This window comes from Suncus etruscus, chromosome 11, assembly GCF_024139225.1.
Source record: "Suncus etruscus isolate mSunEtr1 chromosome 11, mSunEtr1.pri.cur, whole genome shotgun sequence".
NCBI lineage: Eukaryota > Metazoa > Chordata > Mammalia > Eulipotyphla > Soricidae > Suncus > Suncus etruscus.
Genome location: NC_064858.1, coordinates 73,669,398 through 73,690,038, shown reverse-complemented (window position 1 = coordinate 73,690,038; position 20,641 = coordinate 73,669,398). Strand labels below are relative to the sequence as shown.

General features: G+C 40.8%; 2 protein-coding genes across 2 annotated transcripts in view; one reads left to right on the top strand and one right to left on the bottom strand.

Annotated features, from left to right (window-relative positions):
• The window catches only part of BCL2L13 (BCL2 like 13), a 1,170,396-nt gene that overhangs the window by 254,375 nt on the left and 895,380 nt on the right, over window positions 1–20,641 (top strand). The window lies entirely within an intron of this gene.
• The window catches only part of MICAL3 (microtubule associated monooxygenase, calponin and LIM domain containing 3), a 251,291-nt gene that overhangs the window by 148,062 nt on the left and 82,588 nt on the right, over window positions 1–20,641 (bottom strand). The window contains exons 2-9 of the mRNA XM_049783345.1: window positions 12,306–12,650; window positions 9,731–9,938; window positions 7,849–7,965; window positions 7,386–7,487; window positions 5,646–5,801; window positions 3,968–4,068; window positions 1,388–1,645; window positions 667–782 (exon numbers count right to left, since the gene is read on the bottom strand). Of these exons, the coding sequence (XP_049639302.1) occupies window positions 667–782; window positions 1,388–1,645; window positions 3,968–4,068; window positions 5,646–5,801; window positions 7,386–7,487; window positions 7,849–7,965; window positions 9,731–9,938; window positions 12,306–12,569 (1,322 nt within the window). The 5' untranslated portion in view covers window positions 12,570–12,650. The remainder of the gene's footprint in view (window positions 1–666; window positions 783–1,387; window positions 1,646–3,967; window positions 4,069–5,645; window positions 5,802–7,385; window positions 7,488–7,848; window positions 7,966–9,730; window positions 9,939–12,305; window positions 12,651–20,641) is intronic.

Below are 20,641 nucleotides of genomic sequence, written 5' to 3'. Positions count from 1 at the left end.
AGTTTCAGAACTGGGAATGACCCAAAATTAGGAAAAAAGGGAAGGGGAAAAAAGAGGTTGGAAGGAAAAGCAATGGAAAGAAAATAAAGAAGAGAAATTGATTGCAGAAACCTTCAAGTTGAGGTTATGGAGTGAGAGTTATAAAATATCATTGTTGGGTCCAAAGAGAAAGTACAATGGAGGCAGGATACTTGTCTTGCTAATAAAATTTTCTCAGACCTTTAGTTTTTTTCTTTTTTTTTTAAGCCAGTCAAATTGAGCAGTGGGGGGGGTTATATACCAACTTTTGTGATACTAACGTTAATAAGTTCTGATAAACCACTGCCATCGGACCAGCCAAACCTATAGTTGTTTGTTTTTTTTTTTTTTTTGGGGGGGGGTCACACCCGGCAGCGCTCAGGGGTTACTTCTGGCTCCATGCTCAGAAATCGCCCCTGGTAGGCACAGGGGACCATCTGGGATGCTGGGATTCGAACCACCATCCTTCTGCAAACGCCTTACCTCCATGCTATCTCTCCGACCCCTAGACCTATAGTTTTTAATAAATTCTTTGATGCTCACTATATCCAAAAGTTTAAAAAAAAAAAAGAGAAAAAGACCTGGACTCTGCCTGAAGAATCTTAGCTTTTCATTGACAGCATTCTTGACAAAAGGACACATAGTTACCTCTCCGCCAGGACTTCCAGAGGACTTCCTCCTAGAGACCAACTTCGAACCATCCAAGCAGAGTCCATAGCAGCTAGAAAGCCCCGGGCTATTCCTGTTCCCATGGGCCAAAACGGCTATGAAGGAAATATAAAACAAGGAATGAAAATAAATTACCGTTTAAAAAGAAGACAACCAAACTAATAAACAAAGAAGTAATTTTTTAATTTGTCTATTTTACAAACTAGCATATGGTAATGAAAGTTGTAGAATTTCTCTCCATTTCTGCTCTCTTCTTTTTTTTGTTTTGGGGCCACACTCAGTGGCGCTCAGGGGTTACTCCTGGCTCTGTAATCAGAAACTTCTCTGGCAGGCTTGAGGACCATATGGGATGCCAGGGATCAAACCCGGGTCCGTCTGGTGCCTACCACTGTGCTACTGCTCCGGCCCTGCTCTCTTTTTGACTTGTTCAAAAGAACATTCTTTCAAACATAATTTCTTGTTTGTTTGTTTGTTTGTTTTTATCTTGGGACCACATTTGATGGTGCTCATGGACTACTTCCAGTGTTTTGCTGGGGATTGCTCTCAGTGATGAGTGGATTCTCCATGGCTTATTGTCTTTCTCTGCCTGCAGATAATAAATCTTATAGAGATGTACCTACCCTGCACAACCTAGGAAAGCCTGGTGTGTTCCTAATTACTAATGTCTCAACTTTCAAGTGCTGTCATTCTTAGTACTTACCTCTAGAAGGCTGTCCCCAACTAGAGCAACTAACAGCTGGTGTCCATTCTGCTCCCGCACTAAAGCAGCATTCTCAGAAGCATACATACAAGTGAAGTCAAACATGGCCACATCTGGCTGGCCATAGTGATTGATGGCAAAATCCAGGGATGGCAGCTGTTGCTGGGTGGAGAAGTCCGCTGCCTCCCTGGCATAGTTCAGCAGTGCTTCTTGATCCACATTCTCTCGGGAAAGCAAGAGCTCTGTGTCAGTATAATCCTATATCCAGAAAAGATAAGAGATTTTATATGAAAGGGCCCAGGTAAAACAGACCTAGTTTCACACCAGGAAGAGGGCTCAAAGGACGAATGTCATAGTTTTCAAGAGGAAACCCCAGGTTTGATCCCCAGCACTGCATGATCTGCTAGGACTTCTGAGAGCAATCCCCAGTAAGAAGCTGGAATTAGTCCTAGATCGACATCAGATGTGGCCCCAAAGCAAAAATAAGAAATTATGTTTGAAAGCATGTTCTTTTGAACAAGTCAAAAAAGAAGAGAAAAGTCATTTTTATAAGAGCATTGATGTGGCTACCTAAAATCACTCCGAAAACCATCCCATTTATTTGGGGCATGTGACTACTTCTTTAATCCTATCCATTGGCCACCTAAGAGAATAACAGGTGTAAATCCAACTAAAATAATTAGCTGTGATAGTGCTTTGTAAACTGAAACAGCTTTATAATTTATGTTATTACTGTACTCTATTCTGGAAATAAAATACTTTTTGACAACTGGTACCATATGAAAACACTCAGCTGTACACGCAACTTATGAAGCTCAACAGAAGAATCCAAGCTTCTGGGTCCAAAAGATATGAAAAGGTGGGAGCAAAACAGTTAAAGAGGTTGTGAAAAAATATACAAAAAATAGAACAAAGTTTTTTAAAATAATGCATGATTCTGATAAATTTTATAGATATCCAACAAAGAAATATAATGATGGGAAAAAGTGGTTTTCTACATATGGATAAATAGTCCTTTTCTGTTTTCAAGGTTCCTGGCTTACAGACCTAGTTCTTTAGTATACTTACATAGGTCCTCAAGTTCCAAGTGTCCCTGACAGTACTTTCAGTGACCACTACATGATCTTAAAAGCCAAAACACAAATACTTAAGCTAGTTCTGTAAAAAGTATTTATTCAATACTGAGTAAATATTCATATGGGTTTAGTAAATAGCAATACATCCAGAAGGTAAGAAGGCCAGAGGAACAGCACAGCGGGGAGGACGTTTGATTTGCATATGACCAACCTCTTTTGGAAAATTTAAATTTTAACTTAGTTCTAAGACATACCGACAGATTAATTGCTATTTCTTAAAAAAATATACTATCATCAGCTATTCAATAAATCAATTCTAAAAAGCATTCAGCTAAATAAATCTTGCTGATATATTTTGAACAAAATGATCTATAAAAACTCCTTTATCCTTTAGCTCCAACATAAAAGCCCAAGAGACACAAAATTCATAATGAAAGGAGACTAATACAAGCATGTGATCATCAGTCTGCCCTTCACACTGCTCTCAAATAGGGCAACACTATAATTTAGACAGAAATGACTTGATTTATAATTACCCAGCAAAGAAAAACGACCCTGAAATTCCTTTATGAGTCGCTGCTAGGAACTGTACAGGCCTAAATCAGCACATCTGGGGCCTCTCCTACTCCTCTTGTCACATGAGGACAATAATTCTCATACTAAAGCCAAATAAGACAAGAAAATCTCTTTAAGAAACTATCAACCCCATGATTCTGATTTTATATTCAGATGATTATCTCAGGGAATGCTGCATCTGAAGGAACATTATCATCTGAGAAAAAAAGCTGGATTGTCTCTGCCAAGAATAGACAGTAAGCCCTGTTAGGTTAGCAAGAGTTCCAAACACATCCTAATGCATTGTTCCTGAGACCTCTGCTAAGCATATTAATTGGTTTTAATCAGAAACATTCTCAGGCTTTCATGATTATCAACCACTGGTTCTTGTCAATATTTCTTCACTCTATTACCCTTCCCCCAAATACCTGCCAGTAAACCAGTTATCAGTTATATATGGAATTTACTACAGCCACAAATGAAATCACCTAAATGCATCTTGAGTATTTATGCATTAAATGTCATTAAAATTTGCTTTGAAAGAGTATGGTGAAAGGACAAGGGAGCAGGTGCCACTCAAAAATATTGATAATATATTGGTAAAGCTATGAGCACATGGGTTTAAATAATTCCCTCTGCTTGTTTACACTTCAAGTTTTCAATATTAAAACACTTATTAGGGGCCAGAGAGATAGCATGGAGGTAGGGCATTTGCCTTGCATGCAGAAGGACGGTGGTTCGAATCCTGGCATCCCATATAGTCCCCCGAGCCTGTCAGGAGCGATTAAGTTAAACTAAGAAACATTAGGGTACGTATTTTTCCAGGAGATGTGTGAGGTGCTTGTATTCATTCCCTGGCAAGAAAATCTGATCAGATAATAAAATTTCCCCAGTTAGCAAATTAACAAGTTGAGCTTTAAAGGAGATTTGAAAGAAATCCATTACTTACATGTAGTATCACCCCTTTGTCCAATAAACTCTGCTTTTTGGCTGTCATAACAAAATAATGTGTGTCATCTTTGTAATAAACAATGTTTTCTAAGTCAATGCCTGCAACCAGAAAACAAACGTGGTCTTGTAAGACTTTATTACAATGAAGGTACAGAAGATCATATATGGGAGATCAGGATTATGAAATTCTGAGTAGGGAAAAAAAAACTAAAAAAAAAGACACTAGAGCCCCAATTCTCACTTTCTCTATATTTAGTTCATTAAAAAAAAAGTAGGAATTTGTTTCTCCTTGTACTGTTTAAGAAGTTACTTGATGGGCCCGGAGAGACAGCACAGCGGCGCTTGCCTTGCAAGCAGCCAATCCAGGACCAAAGGTGGTTGGTTCAAATCCCGGTGTCCCATATGGTCCCCCCTGCCTGCCAGGAGCTATTTCTGAGCTGACAGCCAGAAGTAACCCCAGAGCACCGCTAGGTGTGGCCCAAAAACCAAAAAAAAAAAAAAAAAGAAGAAGAAGAAGAAGAAGAAGAAGAAGTTACTTGACATAGTATAACCCATCTTAAAAACAAACGTTAATATCAAGCAGAAATATAAAGATGGAAGGGATACAAGGTAGATCAGTGGGCTAACGTAAGTGTATGCTCTGCATAAAGATATGGGTTCCAATCCCAGCATCACATGGACACTGAATGACAACCCCCCAAATACAGATGATCCAGATCTAGTCTCCAAATCAAAATAAATAAGTAAATAAATAAAAATAGGAATGGGGGTTGGGTTAGCAATAAGATTTGGATTAGTTCTTTGGTAGGCAGTCATGATGGAAACTAACAGACTTCCTGGGCTTTTGGAGAGTGGAATACCCAAAAGTGTACAGAGTTAGCTATATACAAGCAAGTGCCATAAGTCCAGTACTATCTATTCAGCCTATCTCCTAGCCTCTTTAAGAACAGAAGAGTTAACAGGATACCTGAAGTAAAGTAAATTATTGACTTTTTCAGCCAATTACCAAAAAAAGGGAACATAATTTTGTTGCTACAAAACTGTTAATCTAAACCAGGGGTCTCAAACTCAATTTACCTGGGGGCCGCAGGAGGCAAAGTCGGGGTGATCCTTGTGTGCAAAGTCAGTAGTAAGCCTTGAACATTGGGGGTGTGACCCAAACAACTAAAACAAAGCAAGATTCCTCTAGGGCAGGGCCACAAAATGTTGTATGGAGGGCCGCAAACAGCCCGCAGGTCGCGAGTTTGAGACCCCTGATTAAACAAAACAATCATGACTAAATTCATGTTTTCTAGCATACAGTTTGCTTCAAACCCAAATTAGAACTTAGTGCTTAGAGTCAGGTAGGTTCTCAGAAAGCTAGGGGTATGAACCAACAGTGTATTACATCAAGTACCATCACTTAAGGAAGGGGAAAATTATATTCACATTATAAAGGGGTTTGAGATACAGAAATATCAAGTGCAGAACAGCCAGTGACTGTGGTTAGGATAAAGAATACCCAAGAAGGAGGAAAGCGATTTGTAGAGCACAACACATGAGAGTGAAGAAAGAAGAGGTAGGCGGCAATCACACAGCAATAACTCCAATGACTATCCACTACCAAAAGCTCTCAGAGAAAAACCTTGACTGGTTATTTAAATGTCTTCCTCACTGATCTGGAGGTATCTACACACCTGTGGCTTCCCTCAGCTCTTGGAAAAATTTTTGGTTGAATATAAAAGCCACACCACTGATCTCCTCCACTTTGGCTTCTGCTGTTGTATTTCGGTTGATAAAATTTGCTGTAATGGCAATGGCCAATTTGCCACGGAATTCCTTCCGACGAAATCCTGAAGGGAAAGACATTTCAGAGGAGGCAACAGTTGGCTACAAAGATGTGTTGATGAGGGCATTAAGAAACACCAGTGGGGGGGGGGGGGGAAGAGATAGCATAGCGGCGTTTGCCTTGCAAGCAGCTGATCCAGGACCAAAGGTGGTTGGTTTGAATCCCGGTGTCCCATATGGTCCCCCGTGCCTGCCAGGAGCGACCCCTGAGCACCGCCGGTTGTGGCCAAAAAAAAAAACAAGAAACACCAAGGGTGCCCGGAGAGATAGCACAGCGGCGTTTGCCTTGCAAGCAGCCTATCCAGAACCAAAGGTGGTTGGTTCGAATCCCAGTGTCCCATATGGTCCCCCGTCTGAGCAGACAGCCAGGAATAACCCCTGAGCACCGTCGGTTGTGGCCCAAACACCAGGGGTCGGAGAGATAGCATGGAGGTAGGGTATTTGCCTTTTATGTAGAAGGATGGTGGTTCAAATCCTGGCATCCCATATGGTCCCCCGAGCTTGCCAGGAGCGATTTCTGAGCATAGAGCCAGGAGTAACCCCTGAGCGCTGCCGAGTGTGACCCAAAAACCAAAAAAAAGAAAGAAACACTGGAGGTTGGGGCCAGAGAGATAGCATGGAGGTAAAGTGTTTCCTTGCATGCAGAAGGACAGTGATTCCAATCCCCGCATCCCATATAGTCCCGTGAGCCAGCCAGGAGCGATTTATGAGCATAGAGCCAGGAGTAGCACCTGAAATGCGGCTGGGTGTGACCCAAAAACCAAAACCAAAACCAAAAAAAAACAAAAACAAAAACAAAAAAAACAACAACACTAGAGGTAAGGCAGGAATCAATGGAAATATTTTTAGGGCAGCAATTCATTATATGATTTTAAGTTCTACTTACCAAAGCTTATTAACTACCCAGGAGAGAAGAGAAAGTCTTGACTTGATTTTCTAAGTAGACTATCCCTCAATACTAGGGATTCCTTTTTCTTTCTTCTTCTTTCTTTCCCCTCGCCTGGCAATTAGTCCTGGCTCTATACTCAGGAATTACTCCTGACAATGCTCAAGAGACCATTAGGATGCCAGGAAGAGAAGCCAAGTTGGCAGCATGCAAGGCAAATGCCCCACCCACTGTACTCTAGTGCAGGCCCCTAGGATTTTTTTAATTCTTCTTGAGTTTTGGCACTATTCTGTTGTATGGGAAGGCTACTACTGGCTTAGTGGTTGGGGAATCATGCAGTGTCAGGGATCAAATCTGAGGCTTATTCCATCTCTGAGCTATCTCTCCTATCTGAAATTCTATTTTTTAAAAAAGCAAAAGTCAGGAGCTGGAGGGATATTTCAGTGGTAGACTATGTGCTTTACATGTAGTCTTGGTTTGACCCATAGCACCAGAAAACAAAAACAGAAAGTTAGCAACTGGCTTATTAACAATTAGATGTAAATCTGCAGTACCAGCCTTTAGGTATGCATATCTCCTTGAGAAAGACAGGGGCCTACATACATTCATTGACTACAGACTCTTCTGACAGGTTCTTGCTTAGGTTGGGAGACAGTTACTGATCATTTTGGTTTGAAATAGAGAAAGGAGAAAAAACAAGTACCTTCCAAGGTGTTTCTACGACCGTCCCCTCCAATGATCACCTCAAATTCATATTCTGATACAGGATGGGTTTTGGGATGTACCAGTGCCCGCCAACCTATTCCTGTGGACCAAAGTCAAAAAGAAGCTCATTACCCAGGCCTTATCCATTGTCTAATACATCTCTAAATACTCAGGTAGGCACAACACACAAAACACTAAGAAAGCCAAAAACACTAAGTGTAAAAGAACAGGGTATAAATGTCAAAATAAGTTCTAATGAAGCTCACTAAAGAATACTACCCACTGTACTGTTTTCTATAAAGAACACCAAATAGATTTTATTTATTATCATCTCCAAATGTATTGACTTTACAAGTGATGAATCCTATTAATATACTAAAATCAACAGATGCTTATAATTTCCTGCATTTTCTTTCCTCATATATTCAATATCCTTCCTTCATGGCTCCAATTTAACTCACGTTCATTTTCTTGGTCTTCTGGTGGTTGTACAAGTCCTTGGAATTCCACATTTACATGGATTTCAATGCCTAGGATCAGGGCTACTTTCAAAAGTATTAGTTGGAGCTGACGGATACCTGAATGAACACAAAGATTGCATGAGTGTGGCACTCTTAAGAAGAGGGTACCAGGGAGGGGTGGAGAGATAGCATGGAGGTAGGGTGTTTGCCTTGCATCCCATATGGTCCCCGGTCCCCGAGCCTGCCAGGAGCAATTTCTGAGCATAGAGCCGAGTAACACTTGAGAGCTGCTGGGTGTGACCCAAAAACGAGAAAGAGGAGAGAGAGAGGAGGGAGAGAGGGGAGACAGAGGGGACAGAGAGGGAGAGGGAGAGGGAGAAGGAGAGGGAGAGAGAGGGGGGGGGAGGGGGAGAGAGAGAGGGGGGAGAGAGGGGGAGAGAGGGGGAGAGAGGGGGAGAGAGAGAGAGAGAGGGAGGGAGAGGAGAGGGTACCAGGTGGCAGTCATTGTTTAGATGCTTTCTAGTTTGATATTAAGGGGCTGCACTCTTTGCTAAGATTCTTAAGGCATCCCTCATGCTATTATCTCACTGATCTTCACACAAGGCAAGGAAAAATCTCATACCAGCCTTAGCTTGTTACAGAAACCGAGGCTCAAAATTGTTGATAAATCTTGCTCTCACTTTGAAATTGTTATTTAATGTTCAGTGAGTATTCATATGGCAGCAGCCCCAGGAATGCCGAGGTAAAAACTGAGTCCTGATCTAGTAACTATAAGAACAATCTTGCCCATATAAGGAAGACAAGTTGACTGAATTAGTGGTACATGGTCCTCTTTTAACATCTATTTTACCTGCAGCTTAAACTGCTACAAGTTATCTTCCCCAGTTTACCACAACCAGAGTTCACTTCACACTCCCAAAAACTCATTAAATCTCATGCTAGCACATATTTTATATTTTTAAGACAACTGGATGAGAAAGTTTAACACATTGTGATGCCTTTATACATCTTGGTAGATGGGCAGAGTGCTTCCTCTGATAGAATGTGGCAGTTGTTGGCTAATATTTGATTTATTGACACAATGACTTTGGGCAAGAGAAACAGTAGTTGAATGTATTTACAGGAAATACCTGGAGACATTCAGAATGAAGTTCCTTGATAAGGCTTCTCTGAACAGCATTACTGATGATCCATAAACAAACTTCAGCTTCACACTACAGACATATCTTCTGAATTTCAGACAGCTTACAAATGTCATTATAGGAAAATCACTGTCTGTATTAACTTGCATTTTATTCTGTAGCAGTGGTTTTCAACTACCAAGTCTGCTGATACAATGCTGACGTTCAAGTATAGAAAGATTGAAAAGCACTACTATAGAATAAATGCAACTGTAAGATCTCAGAAATAAATTGCTCAGAAGAATCCCAGATAAACACATCTTGGAGATGACAGTAATATAAGCAAGAATATCCTGACGATAGACTTCTCAAGAACCATACACCCAAAGAAGTTCCATTAGCAGCAGTTTACCATTTACAACCAATCTGGGAATCTGCTTCCTTTCATAAAAGTGGTTTCTCTAGGGCTTTGCCACCATGACATTTCGTTCTTACTATACTGGTATTTCATACAAGAAAAATGTTAAAACTTGACTTAAAAATTCTTAGCTAAACTCATTTCTTTGTAGTTCTAGATCAGATGACAAGTATTTCAACTTAGGCAACGTATAGTTCTTTCTATAATGACAGACTCTGCTCATTATCAGGAAAAAAGGGCTGTGAATGTGAATTCCTCCAATAACCTGCCTGCCTCTTTTTGCTGATCTAGAAAATGATTAAGGAATGGGATGAGATTCAACAAGAGAAATGGTTGTACTTACTGATGTGGTCGATAGCTCCAGCACAGAACTTCCCATAAAACTTCTTGGCACCCAGTCCTCTCAGATCATGTATGGTGAATGGCCAGAGATGTAAGACATTGTTTCTCGAGAAAGCATCTCGTTTCTCAATAACAATTACCTTGGCTCCCAATAAGGATAAGTCGATGGCTGTGCGAAGACCACAAGGACCAGCTCCAATGATGAGACACTGAAAAACAGCTGCTTTCAGCAGGAAGGTAACACCTCTTGAGAAAGTTCACATTTCTAGAGAAGTTTTATCACCAATAATAGGTTCCTAAAGATCCAAATTAGGGTATTCTCCCCACTATAGAAAGAAAACTTTGAAGCTCATTTGGGTTGTAGCACAGCATTTGCTGTGATTTTTGGAAAAAGCTAATGATTGCTATGAACAAAAAAGGCCATCACTGTGGACATAAAACTGGCATATGTTCACCGTGAATGTCTGATACAGCAAAGAGATTTACAACATATTTAAATGGGTCATCATTCTAACAAACTATGTGAAAATTACATCTCATTTTTCATCAATACGAAGACTGTTAGAAAAATTTCCTAGCCAAGAAGATTTCTGTCCCCAAAGAGACAAAGATGATTAAATTAAATACACAGTCCAAACAATCACTGAGTCTGAGAATCAGTTTACTGTAAACATGATTCCCAGAGATGCTCTAAACTTTTCAAAGACCCAAATCATATATCTAATACTCTAAAAAAGTATTCAAGGATATTGATCTTAATTAGTTTGCATTGCATTTACAGAAGAAAGGCACCCAATATTTTGGGCTATGTATTCTTCTTATCCTTTTTGTTGTGTTTTGTTTTGGGGCTGCACCTGGCTATTCTCAAGGGCTTCTCCTAGCTCTGTGTTCAGGGACTCATACAATACCTAGGTTTGAAACCCGACTTCCTATAGGCAAAGCATGCATTCTAGTCCTTTGAACTATCAAACTGGTCGTGAACTGTTTTTAATCTTTAAAAAACTTCAAACTCAGGGCTGGAGCGATAGCGCAGCAGTAGGGCATTTGCCTTGCACGTGGCAGACCCAGGATGGACCTGGGTTCGATCCCCGGCATCCCATATGATACTACAAGCCAGGAGCGATTTCTGAGTGCAAAGCCAGGAGTAACCCCTGAGTGTCACCAGATGTGGACCCCAACCCCCCAAAAGACAAAAAACTTCAAACTCGTAAAAATCATGTCTTTTAATTTTATAATATTTTTCCTGATAAATATGTACCAAAATACAGACCTATCATGAGTTGGTCTCCTGTTATCCACAAAGACATATTAAAGCTCATAAGTTGTGTATTTGACAATCATAAAGTCATTTGCAGCTACATTCTCTGCTAGTATTTTCTAAATTTTTCATAAGGAAGAAAAAGAAAATGTTATTATTCCTTCTCAATGTTTACATTTAATTCTATAGGTCCGTGCATATCTATTCCATGGAAATTGTTTAAAATTTTAGAATTGTTTCCAGATTTAAAGAGATAAAGAACACCAGAAGTGACTCCTTAGCACAGAAACAGGAATAACCCCTGAACAATGCTGGGTGTTAAGTGTGGCCCCAAAACAAAACAAAACTTACCCAGATGACCTTTTGCAAACGCTACAAAGATAGCAAATACTACCTATGCGTCAGCATCATTCAAATACTATATTTCTAATAAACACATTCACATAATGTATTCATGTATAATGCATATATTAATACAGATACTCCTCACTTAACGACAAAGTTCCATTTCAAAGACTTCGTCGCTCAGTGAGGAACTGCATGTATTGTATTGTATACAGTACAGTATATACATAGTACTTGACAATACAGTATTCTGAATAAGTAAAATAACAAAGATCAAACTGAAAACTTCCACTTGTTTTAATTTGCATAGGTTGTGTAATTTACACACAGTACTGCAATGTATTACAGAACATAAAGTTAGTAAAGTGGGTCCGTTAAAGCACCAAAAACCACAGTACGTGTACTGTAGAGTGTACAAGAGGAAAAATGATATTTAAAATAAAATAAAGTAACGGTGAAGAGATGGTCGTAAGTGCGAGTGGTCACTAAACAGGTAGTTCGTTAAGCGCAGAGTACATTTATTATATAGTACTTAAGTGATGACTTTGTGATGATGATACATCAAATACTCAAAAATATCAGATAGGATGCTAGTAGAACTATAATCTGGTTTATCTGCTAAGTAACTTGAATATTCTCTCAATATGAGATACAAAAAGCTTAAGTAAAATAAACATCTAAATCATACAACCTCAGGTTGTTCTTAAATAACTGAGACCCTGCAAACTCAAATTTGTGAATATATAAGATATATTTGGAATAGGATCTTGCATACTAAATAGTCATATAAATAAAACCAGATCCATGAGTTTCGATATGGATATATGTTTGATTTCCTCCAGTGTTGTGGTTATATGTTCCCTGCTCACACCCAAAGACACCTCAACTCAAATCTTTCCTTTAATCTACTATCCAATTGCTTTTCTCCTGGTCAAATCATCAAGTTAGAGTCTCCTAGGCTTAAAACACTTACCTTGGTGTTAGTGCAAGCTTTTCCCTTTTTGTAGTCTTTGTGACTCCCCCGTTTGTCCAGCTTTGCCCAGAGGGCTTTGGCCTTCCAGTAGTTAAGCTTGGACTTGAGCTTGTGATAAAAAGAGCGGTAGTCTTTAGGCTTCAGTTCCAGGTGGTCACAGAGTTCTTGGAAGGCCTTGAGAGTTCCCTTACAAGTAGTGGCCTGAACGAACTGGTCAAAGAGGACATGAGCTTGATTTATTGTCTCTTTCTTATTCTCCTCCATGCTTCCCTACATGCGATGATCCCCTCTCAACGAAGAGGCCAGTGGGATGACTGTTGATCCACTGGACACTGTCAAGTCAATCTAACAAAAAGGAGAATAAAAAAGGGGAATGCTCAGTAAGTACAAATTTGTAACCACAATTTTCTAAGTATCATAGTCTTAGCCTTACTAAGTGGTGCTTGGGAGATCATGTGGTGCTAAGAATTAAACCAGGGTTAGGGCCACAGAAGGTTTAACTAATGTACTCCCTTTCTGGCCTCTCTTTTTTTTTTGGGGGGGGGGGGGGGAAACATACCTGGTGACACTCAGGGGTTATTTCTGGCTATACACTCAGAAATCGCTCCTGGCTCAGGGGACCATATGGGATGCCACGGGTTGAAACCAAGTCCATCCTGGGTCAGCTACGTGCAAGGCAAATGCCCTACCACCGTCCTATTGCTCTGACCCCTCTCTTTTTTATAATCAAGGCCACTGGTAGATGGTACCATTTCCTAGCTATAGTTGTCCCCCTGGTTCAGTTTTATTTCTTTTTGATTCTTGGGCCACACCCAGAGATGCTCAGAGGTTACTCCTGGCTTTGCACTCAGAAATCGCTCCTGGCAAGAGTGGGGGACCATATGGGATCCGGGGATAGAACCAGGTCCATTCTGGGTCGGCCGCATGCAAGGCAAATAAATGCCCTATCTCTGTTAGCACTCCAGCCTCCATGGTTCAGTTCTGATGCTTTGGTGCTCAACTAGTAATGCAATGCTACTCCGGCCCAAAGGGGCTCTAGCTTGAACATTTAAGGTATCTCCTGGTTCCCCAAGTGTTCCCTTATCTATTTACTCTCCTGGATTTGTTTGATCATGTTTTGCTACCAAATTTTAGTTATTTATCATCATCATTACTTAGGCATATTACAAAGAAGTAAAATACACAGAGACTAATCCAGGAAGATGAGAAACAGGACAAAGCAAAGAGACAAGCATTAGACTAGTTGTATGATCTTAAATAAGTCACTCCCTAAATAGTCATCTTTAAAATCTTCTTCTAATTCTGAAGTTTGGAGTAGTATGCAAGGAGAACAGTCTGTTGCAGATACACCAATTTGCTAACCTCTTTAGGGTTACAATAAGACAGTCTGTTTAAACAAAATGTTGGAAAAAAAGAACACTCAGGACCTGCTATATCACTTTCTTAACAACCTCTCCTGGCTCTGGATATAAAAACTACACTGATAGAAACAGAATGTCCTAATATCCCCCTGGACAAGGGTCAAATAAGAAATTTAAGAGCCAGGAAGAGAGCTTAGCAGAACCCCAGTTTAAATCCTGGCACAATATAGTCCCCAAGTACCATTGACTCTAGCCCAAAAAACCTCCAAACCGCACCAGGGAGCTACATCACATTCTCAGGCTCTAGCACTGGACCTTCAGTGAATATGACCAAGGGAGGGGAGGAAGAAAGGAAGGAAATTAAATGGAACTAACCTTCAGTGTCTCCTAAATAAAAAATTTTATTGGGTACAATGAGCAGAAAGAGATATGGAGGAGGGGAGCATTTGGCTACTCCAGTGGCGCTCAGGGGTTACTCCTGGTCCTGCACTCAGAAATCATTCCTGGCAGGCTCAGGGACCATATGGGTTCCAGGGATTGAACCCGGTCGGTTTCATGCAAGGCAAACACCCTATCCATTGTGCTATGTCTTGCCGGCAAGCAACATTTTAGCTGAAATGCTGAGATGATCTGGAGAGTCCAGGTCTCCGGGCCTAAGATCTCTGAAGCCTTGTTGGGATGAGGGTGAGACAAGTCCCTGCCTTGTTGGAATATCCAGTACTCCACTCACAGCTGACTCTTGCCTGCATATAAACAGCTCAATTAAGACACCATGCTGCTGAATTATCCTACTTCCATATATCTGAAGCATGCAGCTGTGTATGTGACAGTATTGACAGCCCAGTAGGAACACAGAAAATTAGATGGGAAAGTTGTGTCCACTAAGCTCAATGAGCAAAATCAATAGGATAGAAGGTAAAACTAGCACCTAACAGCTCAGTAAACCCTCAATGACTATACTAACAGATTGGAAATATATGTTATAATAAACAATATAAAGTAAATTATTTTGTACCTGCTATGGGAGCAGGTTGGGGAAGTTGGTGGGTAACTGGAGACATTGGTGGAGGGAAGGTGGGATTGGTGATGAAACACTAAATACCTAAAATGACTGTATTATGAACAATTTGTAAAACATGGTACTTAAGTAAAATTTCAAACATTAAAAACATCTTAAAATCCTTTAAAAAGTTGTTATGGGAGTTGGAGTGATAGTACAGAATGGATGGGTACTTGCCTTGCATGACTCAGGTTTGATCCCTGTCAAAAGTGATCACTGAGCAAAGCCAAGAATAAGCCTTGAGCATCACCAGGTGTGCCCCCCCCCAAAAAAAAAGTCCATTATGGAACAAGAGATAGAAACAAGAGGCAAGGTACGCTTTAATTGCATGTTGCTAATGCCCAGTTCAAACTCATCACCACAAATAGTCCTATGAACACCTCCAGGGAACATTACTGAGCAGAGCCAGGAATAGCCCCTGAACATTGCTGGATGAGGCCCCAAACAAAACAAACAAATATTCCACAGTCTCTCTTACAAATGCAAACTAATCTTAATATCTAGTAGAAAGTTAATGATGACTTGCTTTTTGCCTTTGTGAAAATTTTTGTAACTCTATTTGCTTTTGTAAGGACACAGCACTCTGCAACCCCAACTCTGCAGATCCTGCATGTACTCAAAGCTAATTTCAACTCTATCTAAATCAGAATGTTTAGAAAGCATTTAATATACCTCACCTGATCTCTTTGCTTCACATTAAGGAATAAAATTAATTTTCTTTCCAAATAGAAACATTCTATTCCTTCTGCTCCTTGCCAGATTTTGGAGCACGCACTCAGTACAATATTCTTTTTTTTTTTTTTTTTTTTTTTTTTAACCAGTGCCCTGGACACGAGTCGGATCTGCCTTAGGACTGCAGGTAATCGAAGCATTTCTGCGGGGCAGCGGCAGCAGGGCATGCGGTGCTGGCGGCGAGGTGGGCCGAAGGAACGAGTCAGTACAATATTTTTATGGAAGCCAGAACAAATATCTACAGAAGAAAAGATTCTGCCACAGGAATTTTTAAGTATTTTCCCATCAGAGTGTCAGTGCTGTGTTCACAGATCACTAAAAAGTCTCCAGTATTTTATTTATTTATTACTATATTTGTTGGGGGGAAGGGGTGTAGAGTATCTTCCAAAAGTTGCTCAGAAGACCTGTGGTGTCCTCCTGTTGCCAACTGTTTAACATGAGATGGCAGATATGGTGCTGCTTGGGTCCTAACCCATGATACTCATGTAGTACTGGGAATAAAACCAGAATCAGCTGCATTTAAGACAGCACCTTTATCCCTGCTCTATCTCTCCAGCCATTCTGGGATATGTTTTCAAAGAATCGTTTCATATAAGCTCACATCCCCACAATTGGCTGTAGTCTTATTTTGTTTGAATGACTGGCTTTGCAAGTGCTGCTCATAGGTAGGAGAGATAGTACTGGGTTAAAGCATAAGCCTTGCATGCAGCAGATGCTAAAGTGATCCCCTGCACTACATGTTCTCCACTCTCCACTCAAACACTATCCTGTGTGTCCACCACTCCTGAAAACTGATGCAGGATTTGAGTAGCAATACATGTCTTTGAACCCCATAGGGCTGGGAGGGGCCTCCAAGCCACTAAGGAGGCACATCCCACACAGAAGAACAATCACCACAGAGCATTTCCAAATCAAGTCCCATTAGAGGCAATAACAACTTCATAGTTAACTGGTGCCCATCCTCCAGCTAACAGGTTTCATAGGCAGCTGCTAAGAATGATCGCTTCCAAGTGGCAGACAGGTATTAAGTGCCCGACCCAAGGGATTTCAACTTGTAGGTCACTAATGACAACAAATAAACAAAGGTAAGTTGGTTCTGGAACAATTTGACAGGCACCCAAGGTAATATTACACACAATTAAATCCCTAGGGCTGCGTCACTTTTCCTACTTTGCAAGCCAAGTGACTGCTGAAGTGAAAAAAAAAAAAAAAACACACACAAAACTTGAGTACTACAAATGACTCTGCAGAAGGTCTCAGTTGACAAGAGAACTGAAGAGGCATTCTAATCTACTCTAGAAATAGTTTACAGGGTGCCTTCTAGGAGAAAGTTATCTGCTTTTATTTGAAACCTCATTGTCCTCACTAAGAACAAACCGAGAGCATGCTCCCCGGGAGTAAAAAAAAATCCTAAAATGGGCATTTTTGGATGATGAAACTCAGCAATAATCAACAAACCTAGAAACCAGGAAGTCTGATGAAAGAAAACAGAAGTCCTGAAGACTAAAATAACCCAGGTGTAAAGGTAAGGAAGAAGGAAATCAAAAACCCTTAAGGAGAGAAAAGGAAGGCAAACAGTTCCAGCTGCATCAGCAGCGGTAGGAATGGGAGGTGGCAATGCCCTGTGGGTTTTAACCTGTAGCAGCTGGCTACTGTTGACTCAGAGCCATGCACACATTCCTTGGCTGTGGAGTAAAGTGCTGGAGAGACAGAATATCAAGTACATGCAAGAACAGGGCTTTGTGTTTTTATTTACACCAAGACTGTCACTGAATAATTTCTGATTATGAAAAGATTCAATCCCTAGCTCTTGGACTAGGGGAAAAGATGGTGGTTATTTAAGGGACAACAAAAAGAACCATAGATAAAAACAGAACAATAAAACAATAAAATAAAAATTATTCTTTAAGAGAATAGAACTAGAATCAAGCTTAGTATTTTTTCCTAGTAAAGGCAATGATAATATAGCAGCAGGTGTGCATGGAATTTTATAAAGCAATCCACAAAAATGTTACTTTCCATTCAGTCAGTGGTGTAATTTGCCTAATAGATTTTGGAAACACGCATATATAGCCATGTTTTGGAACATCATCAGAGAAAAACTCAGATGAATACTGCATTTCTTTATAGAAATGTCTTCAGAAAGAAAGACCAAAACTGCTTACATATATTGAGTTCTTTCTTAGACTTTCTGAAGCCAATGGTTACTCTCAGCTGTGAATGAGGGCCTCCCTTAAGGGGTCTATGAACTAATTAAAACAGTATACCTGGGAATATGAATCCTTATCACCACTAACTGCTTTCCAGCTTCTCTCCCAAAAAATAAAATTAGGCCCTGCGATTTACAATGTTGATAAGGCATGCTTTCATAAATAAAAAACAATACTATACTCTCCCTCCAGAAAGTCAGCTAGCTTCCATTCCCCAATGTCCCAGTGTCCCCATCACTTCTTTGTTTCGCGTTGGGGTCATGGCCAACTATGCTCAGGGTTACTCCTTGCTCTGAACTCAGGAATTACTCCTGGTAATAATAACTCCAACTAATAGAAACCAGTTGGCCACATGCAAGGCAAGCACCATGTTCACTGGTTACCCCATCACTTAACTTTTAGCTCTTAGATAAAGTTTTCTATGTGCATGAAATTTGCCTAGGAAACATACAAGCTTCACATACACTATGAAAGCAGTCCTGTTTCTCCTATTATTCCATCATCAGCTCTTTTCTGTTTAGTATAAAAATGATGCTCAGAAGAATGCTGAGGAAATATAGAACTCGTACAATACCTGATGTGGGTTTAGCTATTAGTTAAATGCTACCCTCTCATTGTACCTGCCCTTCTTGGTTTTAATGATTTCTCTCAAATAAATGTGGGCTTCCTGAGGGTGGACACCAAGCCTTTGTAGTGAAATCCTGATCTGGACTGAAAACAAATCAAATCACAATGTTTGTAGAGTTGGTGATGGGTTTTAGAATAGCCTGGAAGAACCATCACTAGAGGAAATCATTAGATGAAGGTCACATGATTGGAAGAGAAGGAAAACTAGATAGATATTACAGAAAAAAAATTTTAAATGTAGTTGAGTTTTAGTCATACAACATTTCAACACCCATCCCTTCACCAGTGTTCATTTCCTGCCACCAATATCCCCAGTAAGCCTTCTGTCATCCCACCTCTAACCCCAACCTGACTATTTTCTTCTCTCTCTCTTTTTTTCTTTTTGGCACTGTGTTTTAGAAAACGTTGGGGCCGGGCGGTGGCGCAAGAGGTAAGGTGCCTGCCTTGCCTGCGCTAGCCTTGGACGGACCGCGGTTCGATCCCCCGGTGTCCCATATGGTCCCCCAAGCCAGGAGCGACTTCTGAGCACATAGCCAGGAGTAACCCCTGAGCGTTACCGGGTGTGGCCCAAAAACCAAAAAAAAAAAAAAAAAAAAAAAAAGAAAACGTTACAGAGATTTTGAATGGGCTCACTTATAGTGAAATATGTGAATGCAGTGGTTGGAGCTGACGCGATAGCATGATAGTGCAATAAGTGCTTGCCTTGTAGGCAGCTAACCCAGGTTAGATCCCAGGCATGCCATATGGACTCCAAGCCTGCCAGGAATGACTGCTGAGTACAGAGCCAGGAGTAATCTTGGAGCATCACCGGGTGTGGTCCCAAATCTGTCAAAAAATAAAAGGATCCCACTCCTCCATCCACACCACCACCACGATAGTCTCCTAGCAGAGCTAGATGTGGCCTTTGAGCACATAGCTAAAAGTGATCCCTTAGAGTCCACTAAACAAGCACCCTGTCCTGTCCTCTTTCCAAATAATAAGATTACTCCATTTCCCTCAAAAGTTCTGAGTGCCTCTGATCACAACTTTCTCTTTTTTAGTTTAAAGGTCAAACCTGGCAGATCAGATTCACTGTTTCCATTGTGGAAAGCCTGGACATTTGCGTAGAAATTGTAGGTTGCTTTCCAATACTGCTCTCTTGGGGACAAAACCTATGTAGGGAAACTGGAAAAGGGGCCAGTCCTGGCCCCTCAAACTCAAACCACCAACAATTATGCTTCCAAGTGTTGCCCAAAGAAACACTGTTGCAGAAATAATCTCAACCCTAGACCTCCAGAAGTTGAGCACTTGAATACCATGCGGGGAAAATTTAACTCTCACTCCAGGCCAATGTCATTAAAAGTTGAGAACTGGGATAAGAGGACCCATCCCCTCAAGCACAGTAGATTTGATTATAGGAAGCAGTTTGACTTTTTTTAATTTTTTATAATTTTTTTAGCAGTTTGACTCTTAAAGACATAATTGTTCACCTGGGAATAACAGAGCCAGTGACCTGGACATTCAGGAGAAGGGGAAGTTATTGCCCAGCTACTGTTATTACCCTATATAATGCCTGGAAAATCGTAAGACAGGTGCTTTTGGTAGTACTAACTCCTGAGAACCTACTAATCCCTTAACAACCCTAATTACCAAACTAAAGGAAGAAAATCCTATGTTAACCCTTGAAGTTCAGGGCAGAAAATTCAAAGGCCTAGATTTTGGAGCACAAGTTACTATGTTTTCTCTTAAGGACTGGCACCAAGACTGGCCTCTTCAAGAAATTTCATATTCTTTAGAGCAGGGGTGGCGAACAAGTTCGACACAAAGAGCCAAAATTTTAAATTGTGAGAGTCAGAGAGCCACACCACGCAGTGACCTGCCAAAATAGACAAACACTCGCACAAAAGCATATAATTTTAACAATAATCTATTAAACACATACTGCATTTTGCCATTTTGAGTGAGGGTAAAAATCCTGCAGTGATGGTGAGGGTGTGCTGCGTCTTCCACACTAAGAACTAACGGCAAGATGTGACCCAACATGTGACACACGGGTTGTTTTTCTCAGTTGTTTCCGAGGGGCGGGAGACTGGAGGGCGCAGCCTGGGGGCGGGACTCCGCGCGGAGATCTCTCCTCAGAAGCAGCAGAACAAAATCCAAACTTGGCAAAGTGCCACAGTATACAAAATGATGATAAGAGGCAAAGAGCAGCATTCATTTCGGCCAGGAGCCATAGGCAACTAGAGAGCCGCATGTTCCCCACCCCAGCTTTAGAGGGAGTAGGTGGAGTTTTGAGATCTTTATAGCAAAGGCTTGAGGAACAGGAAGCTATAATCAAACCACATGTGGGCCCAATTCCTTTAACCT